The sequence below is a fragment of the Oreochromis niloticus genome, linkage group LG22 (assembly GCF_001858045.2).
Source record: "Oreochromis niloticus isolate F11D_XX linkage group LG22, O_niloticus_UMD_NMBU, whole genome shotgun sequence".
Classification (NCBI taxonomy): Eukaryota; Metazoa; Chordata; class Actinopteri; order Cichliformes; family Cichlidae; genus Oreochromis; species Oreochromis niloticus.
Genome location: NC_031985.2, coordinates 32,717,446 through 32,743,972, shown reverse-complemented (window position 1 = coordinate 32,743,972; position 26,527 = coordinate 32,717,446). Strand labels below are relative to the sequence as shown.

At 40.5% G+C, this 26,527-nt stretch overlaps 1 protein-coding gene across 2 annotated transcripts in view; it reads left to right on the top strand.

Annotated features, from left to right (window-relative positions):
* trappc9 (trafficking protein particle complex subunit 9) overlaps window positions 1-26,527 on the top strand; it is a 224,892-nt gene that overhangs the window by 48,613 nt on the left and 149,752 nt on the right. For both annotated transcript variants that reach the window (XM_025902130.1, XM_025902129.1), the window contains 4 exons: window positions 4,278-4,404; window positions 4,586-4,718; window positions 7,102-7,265; window positions 20,265-20,417. In XM_025902130.1, the coding sequence (XP_025757915.1) occupies window positions 4,278-4,404; window positions 4,586-4,718; window positions 7,102-7,265; window positions 20,265-20,417 (577 nt within the window). The remainder of the gene's footprint in view (window positions 1-4,277; window positions 4,405-4,585; window positions 4,719-7,101; window positions 7,266-20,264; window positions 20,418-26,527) is intronic.

Here is a 26,527-nt window from a genome sequence, read left to right as displayed (position 1 = left end):
ACAAATCAAAGGGATAAGTGCATTCTGTTAGTAAAACTCAAACAGTGCTGCTTCACCTGGTTTGTTGTTGTTAATGAAACAAGCTAATGAGCCTTTTAAAGGCAGAAAACAGATCAGCTCTTTCCAGTTGCTTATCACTGATACTTCTGCTATTAAATAAAGCTTGTAATGTCATGAAGTGAAAGCAATGAGCGCTTAAATCACAGCGGTGGCACCTCAGAGGCTCAGCTCTTAGGCAGCCTTCTCTCTAGTGAGGTAGTGTCTGCTTTTAGGGATTGATGCAGTCATTACGTCACCTCAGTCTGCCTTGTTAAACAAAGCTGAGTGTACTGGGAATGTAAATAGTTACTCAAGGGGACATGATTAAGCATTTATAAGAAAACTTGAAAGCCACATACAGATTTACTGACTAGAATTGAAACTTAGAGGATTTGTTTCCTCCACTCCAGCCAAGTGGGCACAAGCTGGGAATTTTTCCTTCAGACTCCTACAGACAGTTAATTTCACATCCTGTTGCGATCACCACCAGGTAGTACAGGCTGCTGAGACTAATAAGTGCCAAAAGGTTATGTGATTTGTTTGGCTTGTTTGCTAGCAGAATTACTCCAACAGAAATGTAATTTAATAAAAAAAATTTAATAAAAGTGGGGAAACAAATTAAGGGTTCTTTACAATCACAGATCTTTAAAAACAGATGTAAAATTGAAAATGAAATGGGAATAATTTGGAAGGATTTTCTTTGTTTTCAAGAAAACATCATGAACTAATTCAGATCAGACATGTTTTCCAATGCATAAAGGATAAAGACAGAATAATCGTCTAATCCTGACAGCAGTGTTGATGGGGTATGTCGCCATCGAGACATTTGATCAAGGAAATTTGAGTAAAAGATCCATTAGTTCATAGTCTTACCAAATGAGATAAGAACTTATCCCAAATGTTGGCATATTACTGTGTTACAAGGCCAAAACTTGGAAAACATCTTGATCCAGTAGAATAAATAAAATATCACAAAACAAAATAGCTTGGAAGGTTTTACAAAATGTTATAAAGTCTTGAGGTGGTAAAATGTTTCTGTGTCTGTCCTTGTGGAGGCGGAGCTCAAACAGATGTCAGACAAAGTGTTCAGCTGGATGTCCAGTACGTGGTGCAGACTGGTAAGGGGTCAGAATCCAACAATTATCCATAGCCATTCGTCACAGTCATTTGGATGACCTCTGTTTCAGCTGATGGTGTAATCCAAAAAGTGTGTTGCTCCAAACTGCATTCACACAGCAACAGTGCTGATGAATTCCCTCAGCTAATAACATTCAAGCAGCTAACGGGTTACTGTTCAGGTCATTTGTTATTCACAGTTGTGTGTTAAGGTTTAAACTTTGTTTTTCCGATGCAATTAGTGTAATTCCCCACATTCTTCTTATTGCTTAGATCAATGTCTGTCGCCCAGAACAGTCATGAAGTTACTGTCTTTACTGTGGCAGTAAGTGTGTAGTAGGTTTCTCATTGAATCTTTCTCAAGTAAGGATTTTAGGAACTACCCTGATTTAATTGATGTTCCGTGATACATGTATTCTTTTTCTAGTGGGGTTACATGTAGTACCTGGTGGTAGATGTCACTATGGACTACACTGTTGATTGATAACTCATTTTTAGTGTTTTTCAAGTCATTTCAGTTCAACAATATAGCATCCATCCATCCATCCATTCGCTTCCGCTTATCCTTTCCAGGGTCCCGGGGGGCGCTGGAGCCTATCCCAGCTGTCATAGGACAGGTCGCCAGTCTGTCGCAGGGCCAACACACAGGGACAGACAACCATTCACGCTCACATTCACTCACACATTCACACCTAGTGACAATTTGGATTATCCAATTAACCTATTCCCTCAAACTGCATGTCTTTGGATGGTGGGAGGAAGCCGGAGTACCCGGAGGGAACCCACGCAAACACGGGGAGAACATGCAAACTCCACACAGAAAGACCCCGGCCTGATGGTGGAATTGAACTCAGGACCTTCTTGCTGTGCGGCAACAGTGCTAACCACCGTGCCACCGTGCTGCCAATATAGCATGAAATCACAATAACAGCTGCATAAAGGTGCTTTATATTTTAAGGTAAGCTGCAGTATTGGGGAGAAAAACCAACAATCAGTGGAGCCCCTTTGTGCAAACACTTTGCGATGGTGGGAAGGAAAAACTCCCCTTCGTAGGAATAATTCTCTAGCAGAGCCAGGCTCAGAGAGATGCAGCCATCTGCTGTGAATGGTTGGGGGTTTAGGGAAAGAGAAAACGAACAACGAGAGCATAAGGAGACAGAACAAAACACTAATGGTATGCTGCAGCATATACGCTGATCAGGTATAATATTATGACGACCTGACTAATATTGTATTGGTCCCTTTTTTGCTGCCTAAACAGCCCTGACCTGTCGAGGACTCTGCTAGACTCCTGAAGCAGTGCTGAAGGTGTAATGTGGTATCTGACACCAAGATATTAACTTTAGATCCTTTAAGTCCTGCAAGTTATGAGATGGGGACGCCATGGAGCCAACTTGTTCGTCCAGCACATCCCACAGATTCTGGATTGGAATGAGACACAGGGAATTTGGAGATCATCGCCTAAAACCCATTGTTGTGCTCCTCAGATGATTTATGAACAGTTTTTGTTTTGTGGCAGGGTGCATTATCCTGCTAAAAACACACCACTGTCCTCAGGGAACACTGTTTCCATGAAAGGGTGTAAATGGTCTGCAACAATACTTGGGTAGATGGTACGTGGCAGTTTGGATGGTGGATGGAGATCAGCATGGGCACCCTGACCGGTCTGCAGCTATGGAACAGACTCTGATGCTCTGCGTATTCTGACTCCTTTCTATAAGAACCAACATCAACTTTTTCAACAGTGTCAGCTACAGTAGCTCCTCAGTTAGATTGGACCACTGAGGTCAATCAGCCTTCGCTGTGCATCAGCGAGGCTTGCCGCCTCATGACCCTGTCACTGGTTCACCACTGTTTCTTTCTTGTCCTCTAAGACCCAGAAGTAAGCCTGCAGTCTGACAGTGAAATGCGTTTTTGGACAATATGAATACAATACTTCAAGTCTTTAAGATTTGATTGAACTTGATGTTTTTGAAGACTTTGAATGTGAGAAGGAGGATTTTAAACTCAGTTTTGGATTTAATTGGGTCAGTGGAGAGAAGCTAATGTGGGGAAAATATGGTCTCTTTCTAGTCCTTGATAGTACTCTCACTGTAGTGAGTGGATGAACTCAAGTCTTTTTAGAGAAATTTATAACAGCTTCATAATAATGAATTACAATAGACCAGTTTAGAAGTGATGAATTCATGAAGTGGTTTCTCAGCGTCACTCTGAGACAGAATAGATCTAATTTTAGAAGTATTGAGATGTTTTGTGAGAGAGATTTTCATTTTTTTAAAATGTGGTCTTTTTGGGACTTTTCACTTGCTTTCTTTCACATATAAGACCCAATTAATTTCTACAAGATTTTCACCTTTGATAAGGTCTTGCTATCCTTCCTTTAATGTTAACCTTACCTTCAACAATTTATTATAATTTATTTTTTGACCTGTCACACTTCAAAATAATCATTTTGATATCTTAGTAATCACACATTCAATACTATGGCTTAGCTGTAGGTGTAATAAACCAGAAATATTATCTGAGCTATTCTTCACATCATCCACATTTTACAGTTGATTTCAGTTTAGTTCAGACACTTTCATTTAACGGTTAAAAATTACCCTTTGGACGGCCAGTGCAAGATTTTGTAATGCATACAAAACACTTGAACAGAATTTGCTGCTCTCTATAATATCCGGTGGGGATTTGGCCGGCTGAATTTGAAACCTTTTTGATCCCCCTTCCTTCTGTGTTGTCATCAGTAGGACTTATTTTCATTCACCTCTCAGGCATACATGGCTCAAGTGGTCATTTCTCGCAGAGAATGATTTTCTTCCATGGAAATGGCCGCCTCATACCGCCAGAAATTTAATCTTCAGGACATCGTGGATAGATTAGGATGATGGATCATTTGAAATGTTTTGAGAGATACTTCACACTGAATCGGTGTTGGAAAATTGAACTGCTGCACCTCACTCTGCTTTTTCAAAAGGAAAACAAATGAGGAACCATGTTGGGCCAAAAGATGAGAGACTGGTTTTGCAGTCAGTTTTCCTTGGTTTTAGCATGGTGGCTTTTGCCGAGTGTGATTTCTGCATTACATCCTGGTCATTCCTCATCCTATTCTGTGTTGCATTCAGGGTTTGCTGACCTCTGGAGTAGAATTTGAATCTCTGCCTGCAGCGCTGTCTCTGCCTGCGGAGTCTGGCCTGTACCCCGTTACTCTGGTTGGCGTCCCACGTACAGCCGGGAACATTACTGTCAACGGTCAGTGTGGCTGAAAAGATTTTTTCATTACTTGGATTGTTGCACATAATAATTAGCTGGAAAGATTAGCTTGTATTTTTGCACACACTTTTGAGTCAGACTCCTTTTTAAAGGTCAGTGGTTTACCATTCCACTCCAGTTATTTCATCCACTAAAGATTATATTTTCTATTTGAACCCAGGTTACCACACATCGGTGTTTGGTGTAACCAGCGATTGCCTGCTGGATGGCCTGCCTGGTGTGAAGACTAGTGGCTGTTTAGTGGAGGTCATTCCCGCTCTTCCTCGCCTCCAGCTCCAGACATCACTGCCACGGTCAGGAACTCTCTGCACGCTGTCTTTGCTATGACACTAATTGTTCACTAACAGTCAGTGTACAAAAGATCTGACTGTGTTGCTATGCTGATAATGTCACAGGTCTCAGTAGGCCAGGGGTAAACATTGAGTAAGCCCTGCTTTGCCAAATTGAGTAACGAAAGGTTCATATGTGGTTCACAACACCTGTTTAACAAAGATAACACCTCAACACTAATTACATTAGCTGGCAGCCAAATTAGCTAGACTGGGTTACATGTCTTTAATACAACATATTGATGCCCACAGCAAAAGGGTAAAGTATTTAATAACTATTTGGTAGATTATTTAACCACTGAAAGTCATGCTATGCTTTGTGGTTTCTCTCTACTAGAATTGGCCTTTTGGCCTCATTTTTGTCTTCAGTAAAGTAAATTGAAGTGTTAGACTGCGTCTGCAGACAAGAACATTTTCCCATAAAAATATAGGAAGGGCAAAGAGTCTTGCTTTGTTCACCCATGATTGATGTGAACACCCTCAAACACCTTTAAAGCTTAAAGTCAGCACTTTAGCTTTATAGTCATTGTTTCATTGCACATCAATTGTGCTGAGGTACAGAGCCAAAACAATGAAAAATGTGCGACTGTTGTACCATTCACAGACTGCACTCTACTCATAGTTTTTACACCCAAAAGTAACAAAAGTTAACATTTTGAGTAGCGTGTTTCTGGCCAAGGTGATGCAGTTTGCCCTTGAGCGTATGTGCAGGTTTCAGGAGTATTGACACCATTATGTAAAAGTTGCCTGTGTTCGTATTTATGTGTTTATTTCATGAAACGTTTGTGTTCAAGTATAGCTATGAAAAAGGGATAGCTTTGTGGCTGAGTGGTCTTAAAGTCATACCAATTACAAACCAAAGTTATATCATAGCAAGCATATTGGGATCCTGTGGTGAGTACAGAAACACTTCAAAGAAACCAACAGTGTAAAGCTTATTTGAAACCCAGGTCATGAACCACATTATAGCCCAAGATTGTGTGTTATTTGAGAAAAGAAAGTAGAAGTCATATTGTAGGTTTTCTACCAGTAAATAGCAGGTAATGCGCACTGTTTGGGCTTTTGTAAATCATTCTGACAGGAAAGCTGCTTTAAAAATTCACTATTTAGGTCATGCCTGTGTAAGTACAGCACTTCATCAGCTTTTGATGTGGAAAATCTTTTTATTCTCTAATGCTGGAATATACTTCATGTGTCTACTCGAATAGAAGTGTATTATTTGGCTCGAGTGTGTGGTGTTCTCACAGGATGCACAGGTAGATCTTCAGTTTTGACTTCAAAGCTCAGAGAGTCTCTGCAGGATGCCTCACAGACTTTCTGCCTACAGCACTAAACGGCAGTATCTAAGGCTCCACTTTTCACATTTATACCATTTGAATTCTAAACATTAACTCAAAATTTGCGGTTTTAATATTTTAGGACATCTAAATTCTAGTTTGAAGACCGAATCTTTTGCTGACATGCCCCTTGTCATTGAAAATAATATTTCTGAGTCCAAATGCGGCAGGAGTGGGTTAGTGTTGTTGCCTGCAAGAAGGTCCTGAGTTCAATTCCACCATCTGGCCGGGGTTTTCTGTGTGGAGTTTCTATGTTCTCCCCCAGGTACTCTAGCCTCCTCCCACTACAGACATGTATTTAGTGGGGTTAGGTGATAATTCCAAATTGCCCACAGGTGTGAATGTGACCGCAAATGGTTGTCTGTCTCTGTGTTAGCCAGGGTGTACCCCTCCTGCCCTAAGGCAGCTGGGATAGGCTCCAGCCCCCCTGTGACTCTGAATCGGATAAGCAGAAGAGAATGGATGGATGCTCATTCAGTTCAAATAAATGCTGAAGCATCACTGAAAATGGTCCAAGTTAATCTTACAGCTTCAATAAAATGATCGGTGTGGTTGTTCTCAGACATGCTACAATAAAGTTTAAAGTTCAGGCTTCCATGAAAATGAAGATTTATGAGGTTTAGAAAGGTCAGATGTTGGCTATAAGTTAGCTCGTGAATTTGACATCTAAAGATCATATACCATTTCCATCAAGATAGAGCACTGCTTTAACTTTGGTTGTAAATTAAGATGTAAAGCTAAATAGCAGCAGTGAAATAGGACTAGTTGAAATAATTATCTATTTTGTGGCTAGCTGCAGAGCTATTGCTAGGCATAACATAATATAAGAAGAGACACAAATACCTTCATGTATCCTGAGGAGCAGCGCCTTAAACTCTCTTTTGAATAAAATGGGGGGTGGCTCAAGACTTTTACATACAATCAGATATACATTATGTGGTGTTTCGATGCTTTTCGCCTAATCTCTGATTAGTTATAATGGCCATATGTATCTCTGAACCTACCTACAGGTCAGCCTACACACCTCACCCCATGTCCAAAGAAGAGCTGTCTACCTCCGTGTCTGTCCAGCTGTTCAACGGAGAGACGCAGCAGTTGACCATCACCTTAGAGAACATTGGATCTGAGGACATAGAGACTTTAGAGCTCACCTCTAAGATTGTCAGCACCAAAGGTAAGCACCCTCAGCAAGATGAGCCAAGTCTGTTTATTATACCTTTTTGTTCAATTTTCTAGCTCTCGATATAGATTTACAACAGAAATTGTGAAAGTTCAAAACAGAGTAGGATTGCAGAAGAAATGTGGATTGAAAAAAAAATGCACTAAAACAATCAAAGTGCATTGAGTGTCTTATCTGTGTTGTAGTTGCAATAGGCTTTGATGGAGTTTATTGCCCACTTAGTTTTTGGTCCAGCCTCTTGCAGTCCCGTTGTCCGCAGTGCTGCAGAGGTCGCTGCCTTGTTGTATGTGGTTGGGATCTTTCATGCTCTTGTGGCTTTCCAGTCTGTGTTCTGTCTCTTTGTTCAACACCTGCTCAGGCCGTCTGATGTCTGCAGTCCCCCTCACTCTGTTTCTCTGTCTCCCACTTGCTTTTGTCCTCCTTTCATTGTCTATGTGGAAAAATGGGGAGCAATTTATTTATTTTTTGGAAAGACAAAGTTATCTATTGAAGAAACTTTTATTTTACTTAACTGTCGATGGTATACTTTACACTTGAAGCTGCAGAGATACTAAAGTCTCCTGCTGTTACTTTTTTGTTTAAATCAGAGAGGAACCAGAGGTCATTAACTCTACAGTGGGTGTGCTTTAAACAGCTTTGTTTTAACATTGTCAAGCATTTGCTTTAGTAAGTCTCCTAACATTTCACATCCTACATATTAGGGGGGAAAAATATATATATATATTGTTCATTCTCCAGGAAAACGGGTGATGTAAAAGCGCGTCATCAGTGATTTTTCTTATTCTTTCAGCAAGAAAGAATATATGCTAGCTGTTGGAGAGCTGGCTAAATGTCAGAGGAAGAACCCATAGTAAACAAAATATGAAAATAAATCAAAACATGTTTAATATTTTAGATTCTTCAAAATAGCCACCCTTTGAGATTTCCTTTGCTGTACACTATTGGTATTCTCTTGATGAGCTTCATGAGGTAGTCACCTGAAATGGTTTTCCAACAGTCTTGAAGGAGTTCCCACAGATGTTGAGCACTTGTTGGCCACCTCCTCCTCCATGCTCCATGCACGGTGAGAACCATGCATGTAGAGACTATCCATTCACCTTATCTGCATCACACAAAGACCCGGCAGGTCTGATTGGTTAGCTGATTGGTTCCTGCCATAATATGAATTCTAACAGTTGTCAAATAGGGCTGTCAGCTGTGTATCAACCTGACTTCTGCACAACACACCTGATGGTCCCAACCCCATTTAGAAAGCAAAAAAGTCTACAAATCAACCCAGACAAGCAACACCTGTGAAGTGAAAACCATTTCAGGTGACATCATCATGAAGCTCATTGAGAGAAGGCCGAGGGTTTGCAGCGCTGTCAACAAAGCAAAGAGTGGCTACTTTGAGGAATCTAAAATTCAAGACATATTTGAAGTTATTCATCAATTTTTTCTTTGCTGCATAATTCCATATATTTTGCTTTATGTTATCTGATGTCTTCAGTATATAGCTACAATGTAGAAAGTAGCAAAAATAAAGAAAAAACATTAAATGAGAAGGTGTGTCCAAAGCTTTGACTGGTAGTGTATATATACATATACTCTGTGTGTGTGTGTGTGTGTGTGTGTGTGTGTGTGTGTGTGTGTGTGTGTGTGTGTGTGTGTGTGTGTGTGTGTGTGTGTGTGTTTTAAGCTATACAAGTTCAAAATCTGACTCCAAATTCCATCTCCAGGTGACAATGTTCGGAAAGTTTGCCCTGTAGTAAAAAAAACATGAAAGCCAGTGTGTGCCCTGAGAATTTGGTGGTGCAGTCATTACCACCTTTCAGGTCCGCTGGTTGGCTGGGTCCTTTCTGTGGCTTTGGTACGTCCTTCCACAATACACAGTCATTCTTTTTTTGGTTAACTGGTAATTCTAAATTTGACACAGTGGTTAAGAAAACACCTTGGTACGTAGTGAAATGCTTATCACATATTATTGTAAGGTATCTGCCATTAAGTCTAAATACTGGTGAATTTTTATTGGACAAAAGTTAAAAATAATGATGCTGGTTATTGTGGGTTATTTCTAAGTGATTCGTTTTCTGACACTGAACCACTGTATTAGCATTAATAGCTGGAAGCATTCCAGTTTATGAGAAACCAGTGTCACTTGACCATATTTAGAATCATTATTGATTTCTTTACTCGGAGCCAGAGCTGTCTCCACTGGTAAAATGCTAGTCCAGTTATTCTTGCTGTAAACTATTTTAATTTATAACGAGTGCCCTAAATTATTCAATATGACCAAGAGCAAAACTTGAGTTATCATAGCTTTTAAAATATTGCTACTGTTGCTCACCTCTGTGTCGCTATGTAAATTCAATTTTACATTTTTTTTTTTTTCAGATGCAGAGAGAAGTCTGTTGACATTTTCACTTGTTAATTCTGACAAAACACCTTTCTTCCCCACATACTAAAGGATCATACCTTTGTATATCCTCAGTTTAGCCTCAGAAATACAGACATTTAAAATGAAGCAAAGATTTCTTGAAGATTTTTTTTTTTTTAAACACTCTGACTCCCTGTGGTATCAGTGGGAGTTTAATCACGCAGCGATGAGTGAAGGAGGAGAAGCTGGGAGCCAGTTTCCTTTTATCTGGAACTGATCTGACTTCTCTGAAATGGCTTCAAAATTCTGTGCTGACAGGCTCCGTGCCTCCTCTGCCCAAGGGTTAACACTCATGGGGCTGGTCTAGTCTGACTTTTGTTGGTCTTTCACATATGTTGAAGACTCTATTGTGTAGAGATAGCACAAGCCTTTGGTGTACAGTCCTGATGTAGAATTTATAACTCAGCGACAGCAGGATGAGAGGTGCTGCGCTTCACTCTTGCCTTCTATACAAAAGCGCTGCCCAGTTTTTGATTTAAGATATAAGAAGTAATTTGCCGGTCAGTGGTAAGTGGTAAATGGTACAAGACTTAATTTGAACACAGTAATCCACTGATGTCTACCTCTTAGAAGCTTGTTGCATCTCACACATCCAAGCTCCCTGCTGGCTGGACTTCAAGGAACAACGTAGTCTCTCTAGTTAACAAGCGTTGTCTTTGAAATAAAACTGTGGTACCGTTTTGTTTGTTTTATGCTGCAAATATAGCGTTGCCTCCTAGGGAATGTTATTTTCAGAGTTGGATGAAGAAGTAATAAATACTCTGGGTCCAAATTTGAAACATCCAGTGCCTCAATAATATCAAAGACACAGATGAAATATCATTACTCTACCCAAGGATTTGAGCATTATCATTAAATCTAACCACCAGTCTTTTTTTTTTAATATGCTGAATGTTATTATCTTATAAAATTCTTCAGAGCTACAGTGTTTAAGACCTTATGTGAAAAAGGTCCAACTATAAAAAAGGTTTTTGTTTCAAGTACTTAAACTTCTTAATTGTCCAAAAAAGCTCTTCTTTTCCTCCTTTATTGTTCAAATTCCTTGTGAATGAAATATTCTGTTCTTCTTTTGTTTTTAAGTGTCTTGGCTGTTTTATCTTTATCTAACCCTTTCAAGTCCTTCCTCTTTTTCCAATGCTTATCTTCTCCAATTTCAGTTCGTTTTATTCCTCTGATTCAAACTGATTCTTTTTTTTTTCTTTTCCTTTTAAACTTTTGCCTGCTAAGGACCAGTATTCATAGTCAGACCAGCAACAGTAGCACTTATTCTTTGAGTCCCCCTGAAAATGTAGTTATGGTATAACTTATTTAGTGCTTTTAGGTCATCATTAGTCACACGTGCCTCTGGAAGATGGTGTAAAAATTTTTTACTGTCTTATTTTTTTTCTTTGCCTGTTTTATTCTCTGATTCTTAACAATAGGACTTTTATAAATCTTTCTGACACATCAGTATCCCCAGTTTTTAGAGTCAATATCAGTGAACCATCAAATGCATGAAAATGCACATGAAAGCAGTACTTTTTTGTTACCATCGGGAAATAAAAGTTTCTTTCTAGGTGTCCTTTTTAAATGCATTAAAGATCTGGTCACTTTGTTTAGTTCACAGATATGGTCACTTTGTTTAATACTGGCTGCGATCAACACATTATACTTAGTGCTGGACGTTGGGCTGTGTATCAAATCTCAATCTGAGTGCTAATGCACTTGCACTCTGTACATTAAAAGGCAAGCGTCCATCCAATTTCCACTGCCTACCGTGGTGCAGGTCACAGGGACAGCAGTCTAACCAGAGATGCCCAGACCTCCCTCTCTGCAGTTATCTCCACCAATTCTCAGTGGACACTGAGGCATTCCTAAGCGACCTCACGGACATCTCTCCAGCATGTCCTGGGTCTGCTCTGGTCCCACGGGCTAAGACTGCTAGATACGCCTCACCTAGGAGGCGCCTGGGAGGAATCATCGTCCGATGCCTGAACTACCTCTACTTCAGTCTTGAACTGGGTCTCAGACTTGAAGATTTTTCACCACAGCTGCTTGTTATTCAGTGCAAGCTGTAGGTGATGGCGGGTAGACTAACAGAACTAATCATCTGCAAGAAGCAGAGACAAAATCCTGAGACCACCGTACTTGACAATCTCCACGTGGCTCGAACACTTGAGCAACACTTGAACAGATGATAAAGAACTGGTGAAGTCCAACACCCTTCAGGAATGAGTTGAACTTATTTTGAGAAATGTGAACGAAGTATTTTGGATGCATTCCAACACATTCTCCACAAAATACATACTTACTGGTTGGGCAAACTTTCATACACCTCAAGCTGTAATGCTCTGTGGAGTACACAGTAGTGGACCCAAATGCAGACAAACGAAACGTGGAAATGGAACTTGATTTTAACAAAAAGCATGCCTTTTATTCTGGCCGAAAACATAGCGTTAACCAAACATGAAATCCAGCTAAATGAGAAACTAATCACAAAAACCTAAACTGGGGAAACTAATAACATGCCCTATCACACCTTCAGATCGCCAAAGGCATTGAAGTGACCCAGTAGAACAGTGGAGTTCCTAGGTGGGGCACATAATATGACCTTGTTGTTTGACTTCTCCTGGTTAAACTTTTCTTTCATGCTAACTTTCCAGCTAACTTCTGTATGTTTTTTTTTTTTTTTTTTTTTTGCTTTGTAACATCTACTCTAGGCAACAAGTTCCAGGGATTTTACATCATTATTGCATGATGCACGAGTAAGCACATGCCAAAGCCCTCTCATTATTTGATCTAATTGTGACACAATGACTACAATCCAGATTGCATTCTTTTCTTCACCTATTTCCATGGGTGCAGTCTTGCAGGCTTTGTTACAGTACAAAGAAAGAAACTCTGTAACCAATTAAGTATCACATCTGAGCTGTGAGACCTTTGAAGGCCATTTTAATGTCAAATCAGCTTCCGTCTGGAGTGTGTCACAGGGCATCTTTTTAAAAAATTCAATTTAGGTTTTGCTTTGTTCCTCAAGGCTGTCTGTGATGATACTGCCTGTTGAAACGGTTTAAGTGGGCTTATTGAATAATGCACTCAGGATGCACTGTGACTAAGAACAATTTTTGAATAGAAGTTACAAACAGGAAACATTTTTACAGTAGTAGGCTTGCTCCTAGACTTTAGAGGATTGCACATATGAATGTATCAATGAAAAATTGGGGAAAAAAATACCTGTGAACTGATGGGAAACAGTCTCTCAGTAATTCCTGATTTTGTATGTTCTAATTTAACCCTCCATTGATTACAACCAGTGATAAAGTCTTGCTTTATGTGTATAACTAGTTATTTAGATATTTTTCCAGTGTTCTGCTTCAGGTCTGTGGTAGTTGGTGTATTTGAAGTGAATACTACTGAGTCTAGAAGCGCTATTGAGTTTTTATGGATTTTTTTCTACCAATCTACACGGGATATAGTATTGTATTGGTTGTTCTTAAAGCTGCAGTAGCTGAGAAGGAAGAGAGGTTGTACAAAAATGACTCGAATACATGAATTCATTAGATCTTTTTTTTTTGTCTGTTTGTTCAGATAAGTTTCATCTTTTCTTTTAATGAGTATTTTCTGAAGCCTAGTGTCGATAAGAGTAAGTTGAGATTGTCTAAAGTTCAAGTAAAATTAAACATTTGCTATGCTCGTTCATCTTTGGAGTAATAATAAAATACCGAATACTGTTTTTGTACAGCCGTGAACTCTTGTATAAACCAGATGTATCAGCATTGTGCCATAGGCAGGAGGTCACACTGACAAGCAGCCTGTCAGCTGCGGTCAATCAACCACAGACACTGAAAGGAAAAGAAACTGTGCACTAAGCAACAAGAGGATTTGGGCAGAGCAACAAAGAGATGTCGTCTTTGTGTGTCAAGTTTGTCTGTCAGAGTCACTGAATCTAGTCTGTTCTGGAACATACAGTAGATGCCTTGATAAATAATGTATTCCTACATTCTTAGAAAATAAAGTACATTACATTACAAATTTAGCCTTTAAAGAAGGTGCAAAATTAGGCTCAGGGATTTTATATATTTTTATTATGAGTTCTACATACACTTGTAGAATGGACTGGTCTTTCAATAGCACTGCTCTAGTTTTAAAGATGGCTCAAAGCTGTATCTGTTTTTACATCTGCACCTGCAAATACAGCCAACTTAGGCAGTGCTGACAACTGCATTACTTATGTGCTTCTCATTTAACCTAAAACTAATTATAAAATTTTATTTTTTTAATATTTGGTGAAACTTAAATCCTCTCCTCATATTGCATCTTTAAATCTTGAATAAGTTGCGTAAAAATTAGTAAATATATACATCTATCCATCTATAGCCTCTTGGTCCTCTTAAGGTCTAATAATTAACTCAAGTGGCACATTTGTGTAGATTGTAGGGACAGAAATGGTGCACCACTCTGATCAGAAGCTCTGAATTAAGATGTTGAGTTTATATTTGCGGGTAATGTAAGGCATTATGGACGCAGTGCTTAGAACAAGACTCGGCCTGTTTATGCAGTGACATTTGGAATGCTGTATTTGTAGGCAGTTGTTCAAAGTTTATTCTAGGTGTGGATGATTTTCATGTATTGAAGTAAAGAGAATTCATGGAATTCATATATTGAATAACAAGGTCCCGCTGTTATTTGATGAAGCCTTTTGTTAAAGCTTTCTAGTCAGAAAATGACTGTTAGGCCAAAACAAACACGCTGCCTCAGAGGAAGAACAGCCTGGTGGGCTGCATGATACAACCTAACCCCCTAATTGCATTGCAGTGCAGTTGATCATCCACTTCTTTTCTGTGTAACTTCATCTTCTTTGTTGCTGTCACTTGTGAAACCCCTGCAGCTTCAAGTAGTGTGGCTTAAATAAGGGAAGTCCTAGAAGACAACCACATTTTAGCAACTATGTATTTTTAGTCTGTTGGGTAAGATTTCTACTAATGTCCCACCATTTAATAATGAGGAATTGTACACTTCAGCTTGTCTTATTTAACAGTTTAGCAGTTAACTCGGATGTTTACAGATGTAATTTACTTGCATCCTTGTTTTTAAATGTGCAGCGTGTTAAAATCTCAGATGTTAGAATCCAGAGAAATCTCTGCATTACAAATTTAATGTAACGACCGACTATAAAGGAGCGGGACCTGGTCTCCCTTCTTCCCTAGTCACTGTAAGTGGTTTAACCCTTTAATCTTCTAGTCAGAGATCCTTAAGCAACGTGCAGAACTCCAGATTGCCCCGATGCATGTGTACAGATAAAGTAAGAGTAATAAGCTGTGAGAATGGGGGAAATGTAGTTGGCTGAGTAAAAGGTGGAAAAGAGGTATGAAAAAATGTTCCTTTAGCATCCACCTTGGTATCACTACAAAGTCCAAAATCTAGCTTCTGTGAAGGTCCTTTTGCTGTGAAAAATAGAATATACACATTTGGCTGTTAAAACTACAACTTTTGATCCTCTCAGTTCCCAAACACTTACTGTGTGGATTGTAAAAAGAAGATATGATTCAACACATGCTGCTTTCTCAGAGAAAGACTTTATGTACAGATAGTTCGGCAAAGAACTTGAAGATTTCATTTACTGTACATATTATCGTTAAGTAATTCTAAGAATCCAGAAAAAAGTGTGAAAACAAGGAAGCTCACGTGACAGAGAATGTAGAAGCGAGGGACAGTCCAAATTCACTTTCTTATTTTTTCTTCTTTTTTTGTGATGCAGTGATGAGATGATGCTTTTTGCAGTATGTAGAACTGACACTGCAGCCTTATCCCATCTTCTTTCATACCAAAATACTGTTTTGTTTGATATGTTTTGTCATCTAGGCTTTCAAAAAGCTTCAGCTACAGTTTCTGTAGAGTTACGCAACAGTTTTCAAAAAATACTTTGTCTTTAAGGCCCAAACCAAAAAAATTGTTTGTTTTTTGTTTTTATTAAAACAAATGGGTTTACCCCCAGATTTACAAACCTTTGATTCTGGAACAGAAAATCTCCTCTGTGATTCCTAAACATGGTCTGGAGACTAAAGCAGGAACAATGGACTATCATAACTGCAGAGAACATCTTCAACAAAGTCAGCAAGCGCTCACTTTAAACATAAAGTTTTTATAAACAGAAATTACTCTTGGAAGCATCAAAAACATTTTTTGAGCTTGTTTGTTTTACCTTATTCTCTTGGAGTCCCAGGACCCTTTTTGATAACTGTGTAAACGGATCATTTCTTCATACTGCTGCTGTCTCTGTTAGGGGCGATCACCTTATAAAAAGGGTTTAGGTTACTTTAAAATTTGCATGTCAGGGTTGGGTACAGGTGCCTTTCATATCAGATCATAGCAAAACATTTTGATTGTGAGAACATTTTGTCTGCAAAACATCATGGTGTCTGTCTTATTAGTGAAGTAGAAATACACCGATCAGACATAAAACAATAGAGATGCTTTAGAATCAGGATCAACTTTTTCAGCACTAAACTACAGTAGCTCATCTGTTAGTTCAGACCATACAGACCAGTCTTCACTACCCACATGCATCAGTGAGTCTTGGCCACTCATGACCTTGTCACTGGTTCATTACTGGTCCTTTCTTATAACACCTTTGATAGATACTGACCACTGCTGACCAGGACCACCCTACAAGAGCTGCAGTTTTGGAGATGCTCTGACCCAGTCCTCTAGCAACACAATTTGGACTTTTTAAAACTTGATCAAATCCTTACGCTTCTAACACATTAGCTTTGATGATAAAATACACTCATACAAGGATCATGATTTAACTCTTATTAGAAAAGAACATCTTTAGTTAATCTGTTGTTCAAATCCATTTGAAAAAAAAAAAAAAAAGAACCATCAAGTAACCATCAGTACTGTCATTTGGTACTGCTAATGATGTTAATGTTAACTGTTTTTGTTTTTCTTTACATTTGAAACACAGTTTTTGCAGTGAATGGGGCATCATACAGTATAAAACCTCAAAGATGATCAGTGACTTACAGCACTCATGTTAAAACTGTGTGTTAGTTTTAGATGAACATGAGCATCTTAAAAAGAATTGGCTGGCAAAAATTTCACAAAACATTTTTCCGCTTGACTTAAAGTTGGTGTAATTTTGGATTGAGCCGGAGAGAAAATGGAGCAATAAAAACCAAAACATGTTGGTTTGGTGGCGGATGGAAGCATTCAATGTGTTTTTTCTCTGGATTGAACAGACAGCAACATTCATCACAATCATGAAAGTAAATGCCATGTTTTCACCATCTTTATCATTCATTTAAGGTTACATTGTGTCTCTTAACATAATTTTCTGAGCTTTTTCTTCTTCAGCGACTTAACGATGCCCACCTGGAAGAATTAACAGCACCAGCTGTTCAGCGGAAAATGTGTTGATTTGCATGTTTTCTTTGCTGATTTTTTTTTTTTGTGCTACATTTAAATGGAAACCTAATCACTAGTTTAAAATTACACACTAGGATTGAGTGAGAATGTGTCAGGTGCGCAAATTCTCATTGCATATTTTGTGTCTGGCCTCCTGTGGACTTAAGTGTCGTCAGGTTTCATGCATTGATAAACTTGTGGTACTTTATATTTTTCTCCCTAGACGTCGTTCAGTCATACATACACTCAGCGTTATGATATCACGCCTGGGCTGCATGTCTGATCCAGTCTGGGGACAGAGGCTGTGGTAGTGTAGCACCATGTGGACAAAACTAGTCTTTCCTGATCATCGTGTTACTGGTTCCCACCTGTGCCTCCTTTGTCATAAACTGGTAGTGGCTTTAGACAGGCCACAGCTGAGAGAGCCTCTCTCTCCATTCTCTTTGGGAGCTGAATGAATAAAAGATGAGCACAGTCACAATAGGAAGACATCTGTGGCAAAACAAACAGAACATTACTCTTTCTGCTGCACCGCGCACGCAGCCATCTTGGAATATGAGACCGCGCCATTTTCCCAGAAATAAATATATATTCATACGACTGTATAGATAACAAAGGCAGCAATTTATTGTATTAGATTTAAATAAGCGTAGACATAAACTGAATCGTTTCTTAATAGCAGAAAATAAACTGGTGTCAGACCTTTCATTCATCACTGCAACTTCATTGCTGCTCTTTAGATATAAACTTCATTTCAGTCGTCTTTCAGGAACACTTCTGTACAAATTCATGTCTCACAAGGATGAAATGCTTTTGTCTGCACAGCCCGTAACATGAAAGGTAAACGGGATTATTAATGCTCCAGTGACTGTGTTACCATGAGCAGAGCTGCTGTCGGCTGCCTCTGTGTTTCTTTGTCATTTGACTCCATCAGGATGACTCCCTGTTCGGAGTACTAGGGTCACCTAACCCATGTTCTGGTTTTGATGGGGCCAGTGCAGCTGATCACAGTCACTCAAGACAATGCTTGCAATTTCACAAGATTTTTTTTTTTTAAACAGAAGCTGCGTCAAACTATACAGAGCATATAAGGAGGACAGGAAACAGCTGTCATTTTCCTACTTTAGGCTGTAGTCACATTAGCGAACACAGTAGTTGGAGACCAGTGCATGACCAAAATGTTTGTGATGGTCTGAAAATTACTTGGACAATAGTTGCTTTTAAGCCAAGGATCGTTGACATTCAGTTGGTATTTTCAAAGCAACTTTGCTGAATCAGAGTTAATGGAGTTAAGATGGAGTTAATCTGCTCTCAGTTTGTGTTTGAATGAGATCAAGTTAGCAATTCCATGCAAACTGTTTGTGATGATATGGTGATTAACTGTGATGAATGTCTACATACACAGGAATTCATATTACTTACATTCGGTGTCCAGTCTGAACCTCACAGATGTGAAATTCCTCCACTCACTTTCATATTTCATATATTATCATATAGAATACAGCCAGTTGTCAACTGGTTGAGTTGTAGCGAGACACAGGCTCATCGGCGTAGACTGACTCAGACTGACCGCAATGGGTTGTGTAAATTGGACAGCAATTACATGACAACCTCTGGGCAGCCTGAGAGGGATTGCAGGCAGAGTCGGGCCGCAATTGTTTGGAGACAGGTTGCCTCCCATCACCTTGCAATCAGTTAGTCACTGCAACTATTATAATTCTTAACACTTGTTGCTTCAGCTCTCAAAAACAGTTACACAGAGAAGGGTGAAGGCAGATGATCAAATATGAATCAACAGGACTGCATTTTGTCCTGTGAGGTTTTTTTTAAGTGTATTGGTGATGGTTCATTAAAAAAAGATCTGGTCATCAACAAAGGATAGCTCCATAGCAGAATCACCCAGCACAGTGGCTCAGAGAAACACAGCTCTTGAATCTACAGACAGACTTGATGGTGAGAAATGTGTCTAGCTACTGATTTTATTAAGCTAGAGATTTTTAATCTTAATTTGAAGTATGATTGGTTTTTCAGAAGAATTATGCAAATTGAGCATTAGCTTGATGTTTATTTTAAAATTGAAAATGATATTCATAAATCTCTTTAAAATTCTAATGTATAGCGCATCTTTAACCCAACACAGCCGAACAATAAAACCTTCACAGTGGTGTTATTGATTACATGGCTTTTTAAATTAGCTCTGCGTTGCACTGGTGACCTGTACTCTCGCCCTATTGCAGCTCAGACAGGCCTCATTTCTGCTGCCATTCTTGTGACTTGTAATCAAAGAGTGTGATGACATCATCCACAATCATAGCTGTTTACCTGTAGAAATGTGGGGCCTGATGTTGCATATTTAAATAAATAGCCCCCCCCTTCCCCTTTCCCATTTCATTTACTTCATCTCATTGCCTCCCTTTTCCCCCCCTCTCCTTTAATTCACTGCAAAAAGCTCTGAGTTTATGAATATTTAAAGGGGAGTGTTATTCACAAAATCTTTATTTAATGCTGCCTCTGTTCACATCCTCTTAGAGGGTTTTTACATGCTTTGCTTATGAATCAAGCAGGGAACTGTAAACCGTTGTTCTTGCAGCGAGCTTGCATATCACCTTATTCTGTGAGTGCATGTTAAACCCAGCCTGCTTGCTGTTCCTCCAATCCCTCAGAGCAGGAGAGGCTCACCTGCACAGACAGAACACATGCTTTTATTCAGGTGATGTATCATTCATTTGGCGCTTCTGTCTGAAGTGGATGCAGCTGAGCCATTTTTCGCAGGTAGCAGGGGTTTGTGGCATAAATTAGAGCATCAGGTATAGTGACGGGCACCGAGAGACTGGTGGGTAAAAGATCCATCAGCGGCTTTGTTGCTCTTGAAAGCTTACTGCAGAAGAAATGTGATGGTAACACCTTGTATGGTGCAGCCTGAGGCAGGTAAATCAGATGCCCCTCAGATGCTGTTTCTTTCCATCGTCTTGAACAAAACACACACACACACACACCAACAAGTGCTCTGTTAAGCACACATTTGCGCAAGCTGCATTCAAATGGCTCCATGCACATCTCTGTTTACTTTGACCAAATACTTTTGCATCCACGTCTTGCCACCTTGTATCCCAGTGGGAAATTCCTTGGCATTTGCTTTCCGATATTTCTTTGTTTCACCGATCCTTTATGTTTCTTTTGTGTGTTTGCAGAAAAAGTGTTTGGGGAATTTCTGAGCTGGGAGTTGGATGAGGCATTGTCTCACCTGCCTCTAAAGCCGGGCCAGTCTGTGACACTGACTGTCAACATCAAAGTCAAGCTCGACTTCTCCGGCCAGGAAAACCTGCTGCAGGACCTCAACGATGGTGAGCGCTCTCATCATTCAGCACTAAAGATGAAAACTGCAGTTGACTGTTTCCTGTTTACTATAAGGTTACAATCTATAGGTGAAAATAATCATCAAGGTTTACAGGTTAGTACTTATTTATCAATATTTAGGTACTACAACATTAGAGATTTTAACATTTCAACCTTTATCGAGATGTATGTTTGTGTGCAAGTGCAACTAGGCATGCCAGACAGGTATGTTTGATGCTCATTAGAAAAAACAAAACTAAATAAAAAGAAGCATAAATAACATCAAAAAAAAGGTTCAATCAAGTTTGTCACCTGTCCTGACCAGTCTGTGCTGATATCATTCTAATTCACGATTACCCTCTTAAACAGACTAAGCACTAAATAACACGACATATTTTTAATAAGCTACTGGAACTAAACATTGAAAACTGCTTTAACTATGGCAATTTTAGTCTTATATTTACCACGGGAAATTAAATTTGTACTAAATGGTTCAATAGTTGTATTATCTTATTTTAAGATATCATTAAACTTTATTTTTGGTCTATGTTGGCATCACTAGTGTATCTTTAACTTCATCATTAAAAATGATCCAAAATGCTGCGGAGCTGTTGGGCTATTTAAAAAAACAAAAAACAGAACCCCGGCCCAAAAACTGCACAGTTAGTGGTAATTAGTGGTTCTTATTTTGCGCTTTTCTACCACTCAAAGCACAGCATGCCTCATTCATCCATTCAAGTGCTTCTTTATATGTCCAAGTGCTTTCTGTCTAACGTTCACACACATTTGCACTGTGATGAATGCATCAGGAGACACTCTGGGTTCAGCCTCTTGCCAGAGATTGAACTCGCAACCCTCCGATTAGTAGATGACCTGCTCTGCCTTTTGAACCGCAGCCACCTATACAGTGGAGTCCAATAAAAATAAAAGAATCAGATCGTAATTGAGCTTTGTAAACCCCAGTATCAGTCTGGCTAAATTTTCAGGTCTGTATATCTCTGCTTGCGTATCGTAACATATTTATAAGCTAACCATGAATATTTTTTTAAAAAGGCTTCTGTAGTAATAAGACATGGATTAATGCTCTCGCCTCACAGGAAAAAAGGTTCCTGGCTCGAACCTGCAGGTCAGCTGAGGCCTTTCTGTGTGGGATTGTGTCTCTGTAGGTTTCCTCCAGGTGCCCCGCTTTTCTCAGTGCAGAAACACACATATTGGTTCAGCTAATGATTGTAAAATGACTCTGAATTGCTTAATGACAGCTGGGAAAAGCTCCAGCCCCCTGTCACAGTAAGTTGCATAGTCATTTAAGAAAATGGATGGTTTCTGTAATAATGTCAAGTGTCTTGATTGAAACTTCTCTACCGATGGTTACTTTTGCATTTGTCTTTCAGTGGAGTGGTGTTGAAACAATAGACGGAACAGTAGCTGACAGAAATTTTGAATAATTGTTGGTGTTTTAAAAAAAATGATGGATTTACCTTTTCAAATACAGGAGCTTTCTTCTTTTCTGTTTGCTGTCATTGCACAAGTACATTTAGCCTATTTCCTTCCATTTTATAGACAAAGCAATCGCTGAACTAAACTGGTGATCAGTAAGATAATCATTTTGAGTGCTAGCCCTGCAGTAGAATATAGTAAAGTCATCTTTGAACTATCTGTCTCAAATTATGTACATATTGATTGCTGATGAGTGTTCATGTGCTGCTGTACAAGGAGTGTTCTTGTTCCAGGCATTCTGCCTGCCTTATTTAAGATTCTGCAGTAATAGGATGGAGGTCTCAAGGTCTTCACACCTCCATTTCCCTCCTAGCTTTTAGTTTCCTCGCTTGGATTTCCTCTCTTCTAATTCTTATTTCTGCTTAAAAAAAATAGTCTGACCTTCTCCCCTACCTCGAAGCTCATTCATTGTGTTCCTCCTCCTAGCCTCTCATAGTTCATGCCCAGCCTTCTTTCTTTCCTGTCTCATTCCCAAGCTCTCTTCACACTGTTGAACCTCTTTACCACAGACTCTATGGGCTGATGAATATTAATGAACGATCAATACGGACCTGCTCGTGGAGCGCAGGGTATTTTTCTTGGTGCGTTTGCGTGTAATTGCACGTAAATTCAAATGACAGGGAAAGTAAACGCGTACAATGCTGCATGTTTATCTCAGCTCCAGTGCCAACTCGCCTCATGAGGTCATTTAAGCGACACTGCTTTAATGTTTTAATTAGCTGAGCAATAATTGAGGCCCTGAAATAAGGAGATAAGACTTGTTTTCTGCTATAAAAAGCAGTTATTATAGTGACACTATGGGATGCCGTTTTTATTAAACACATTTGATGCTATGTAATGGAGTCACATTAATAATGCTGTGTTAACATACTGATGAACTTGCTTTGCAGAAAGATTTAGTTTTTTGTGTCTGTGCTCCGTGGAGGATTGTGAAGGTTTACAGATTATGGAAGTTCTGCCATCTTTGCTAATTAAACTGTAAAACCTTGATTATCTTTGGCACAACTGCTACATTCAGCAACAGTTTAATTGTATCGCTTAGCCAACGCATATGGTGACACATACATTTTAATTCTGCCATGTATGGACAAGTCCTTATTTTGTCAGAGGCAACTTGGCTCAAGTATCTTGCCCAGAGGGAATAAGTTACTTGGCTATTTATGCAGTTGTTTTGTGATGTATAGAACAAATGCATATTACCTCTCAAAAGGAAATGTTTGAGTGAAACATTATTGACGATGATATTGATCGTCACAGGCGTTCTTATTTCTTTCCAAAGTTTTTCTGTCCCCAAGCAATGGCTTAAATACCATTTGTGGTAAATTATTGAGCAATAATCTACCCTTTTGTTATGATTTGGCATTTCAAGATGACATGAATTAGTGTCTAGCACTAAGAAATAAAATCCACAAAAAAACGGCACTGCTCATATAAACAATGTGTTGATCTGCAAAGACCAAAAACAATACTGAATTGCTGAAATATGCGATCTTCTACATGGCAGCACTCTTTTTACATTTATTATTGAAAAAACGTGCCAGAAAACCATCGAGCCATTTTCTGTTTTGGTGTTTTCCACAGCCACTCTGTGCCTTACATCCACGAGGTCTTCAAGGTCAACTTATTGATTTATTGGTTGAAAACTGGCAAAAATCGTTGTTACTCTAACTTAAAAGCTATGATTCTTACAAATGTGGTGTTTATTGTAAACACATATGAAGTAATGTTTAAAAATTTTAAATATCAAGTTACATTTGACCTCTTTTTTTTTTTTTTTGTCTGTCCCGTTTGGTTCTTAAGCCGTCAGAATTGTTGTCTGAAGACCAACAAGGATACCAAATGGATTTATTTTGCCAAATGGATCATCATGGCATTGCCGTATTGGTCCATTTGATCAAACTTTGTTGTTATTATTTATTTTATTTTCAGTTGTTACAGATGGGACAGACATGACTGGGGGATAGGAAAGGGAGAAAGAAAGAGAGGAAGGAAAAGAAAAACAGAAGGGAAAAGGGACAGTGAGAAAGGGCACTTTACAAAGACAAAGAGAAAGAAAGAAAAAAAAAAAAATCTCCTGGATCACCTGTTGAGAGAAAAAGAAGAGAAGACAAGCAAAAAAACCCAAACAAAAACAAAGCAACATACTAAACACAACACCATCACGTTAATCTAGCTGAGTGTGAACAGCAGTAAATACTAAATATTGAAAGTTGTTGTGCAGCACGCAGGACAGACAGCGCACAATGTGCTTTGAAGTAGCAGCTAAGAAAGGTGTAGTTTATGTCTACGAACAGTGAACACCCGTGTGCACACCTGTGTGGATCAACGCGCTTGTTTACAAAAGGTTTTCCCATGTAACGGTCTGCTAGAGGGTGTGGAGGCCCATAGCCCCGTCCCCCAGGGCATGAAGCAGGCATGGAGGAGATCCAGGCTCCAGACATCCAGAGGCCCCAGAGTGCGAGAGCCCAAGGAGTACCACCGGAGGGCATCCGTGCCACCCTCCTGGGAAGGGCTGAGGAGATCCCCAGACGAGGGGGTCACCCAGTAGCCACGGAGCAGAAGCCAGAGGGGGCTCCACCGGCGTGCCCGCCGGCTCTGCCGGCAGCCAGCTGTGCCAGAGTGAACCGAGTTGCAGGCCCCGAGGCCGGAGGCCCGAGGGCCCCCTTTGCTCCGGAAGAGGCCTGACCGAGCGACAGGCACCAGGCCCCGCCAATTAGCCACCGGGAGTGAGCTGGTGCATACCTGAGCGCCCAGCCCCGGACACCAAGAACCACCAATGCACCAACCCCTGAGGGCATCAGTTACCAGCAGGGAGTGTGGTGAGGGGAGATAGGCCTCCACACTTGGAGGGCCTGGGAGTACCCAGGGAGGTGGAGTCTAAGACCCGACCTGACATATAGACACAGACAAACAGGCACACACAGACATAAACATGCTTTCCCACCCTCATGCACACATATACAAACACTCAGCACTCACCCAACGTAGGGACAGACATACGTAGACATGTACACACAATCATACTCCCCAAACATACTCTATGCCCCGGGTCCAGGTACCCTCGCCCCCAGAGGGGGAAACGGCACCCAGACCCAAGATATGCGACCCTTTCCCCCGGGGTGGAGGCAAGCAGACCGCCCCAGGCTCCGCAGCAGCAGGGAGGCCAATCGGACGGCCAACACCTCCTCCCAGCCCCCCGCCCCGATGGCTAGTAGAGAACGGGGGGGTGTGAAGACCCCATACCTTCCTCCTCCCGCTCATGTGTAGTGTTGCTGCGTGTTGTTCTAAAGTGCATTTAAAACAAGGGAGGGCATGGTGCTGCTGCCAGAGAGCAGCAGGTGTTAGCACGGCCCCTCCCGAAAACCCTCAATGTCTACATGGATTTAAAATTGAGAGGTGGGCACCGGCGCCAGAGGTAGGGTTGCATACACAGACCGTCCTCTGGACGCCGTTAACCTGGTCACCCTCAAGGCCCTACACACATATATATGTGTGTGTGTGTGTATGTATGTATGTATGTATGTATAATATATATATATATATATATATATATATATATATATATATATATATATATATATATATATATAGACCAGACTGACCAACCTGTGCACAGCCTGGATTGATTACAAGAAGGCCTATGACTCAATGCCCCACAGCTGGATACTGGAATGCCTAGAATTGTACAAGATCAACAGGACCCTAAGAGCCTTCATCAGGAACTCAATGGGAATGTGGCGCACAACACTAGAGGCCAACTCCAAGCCCATAGCACAAGTCACCATCAAGTGCGGGATCTACCAAGGAGATGCTCTGTCCCCACTGCTGTTCTGCATAGGCCTGAACCCCCTCAGTGAGATCATTAACAAGACTGGCTACGGATACCGACTACGGAACGGAGCGGTTGTCAGCCACCTCCTGTACATGGATGACATCAAGCTGTATGCCAAGAGTGAACGAGACATCGATTCACTGATACACACTACCAGGCTATACAGCAATGACATTGGAATGTCATTCGGGCTGGAAAAGTGTAGTCGGATGGTAACAAAGAGAGGGAAGGTAGTCAGAACTGAGGGGATTGAACTACCAGAAGGCAACATTGCAGACATAGAGGACAGTTACAAGTACCTGGGGATCCCACAGGCGAATGGGAACGATGAAGAGGCCGCTAGGAAAGCTGCAACCACCAAGTACCTGCAGAGGGTCAGGCAAGTCCTGAGGAGTCAGCTGAACGGTAAGAACAAGATCCGGGCCATCAACACCTACGCCCTGCCCGTGATCAGGTACCCTGCTGGGGTAATAGGCTGGCCAAAGGAGGAGATAGAAGCCACTGACATCAAGACAAGAAAGCTCCTTACCATGCATGGAGGGTTTCACCCCAAGTCTAGCACCCTGAGGTTATACGCTAAGCGGAAGGAAGGGGGCCGGGGACTGGTGAGTGTCAGCACCACAGTCCAGGATGAGACAAGAAACATCCACGAATACATCACGAAGATGGCCCCAACTGACAGTGTGCTCAGTGAATACCTCAGGCAGCAGAAACCCAAGAAAGAGGAGGAAGGCGAGGAACCATCATGGAAGGACAGGCCCCTGCACGGTATGTACCACCGGCAGATAG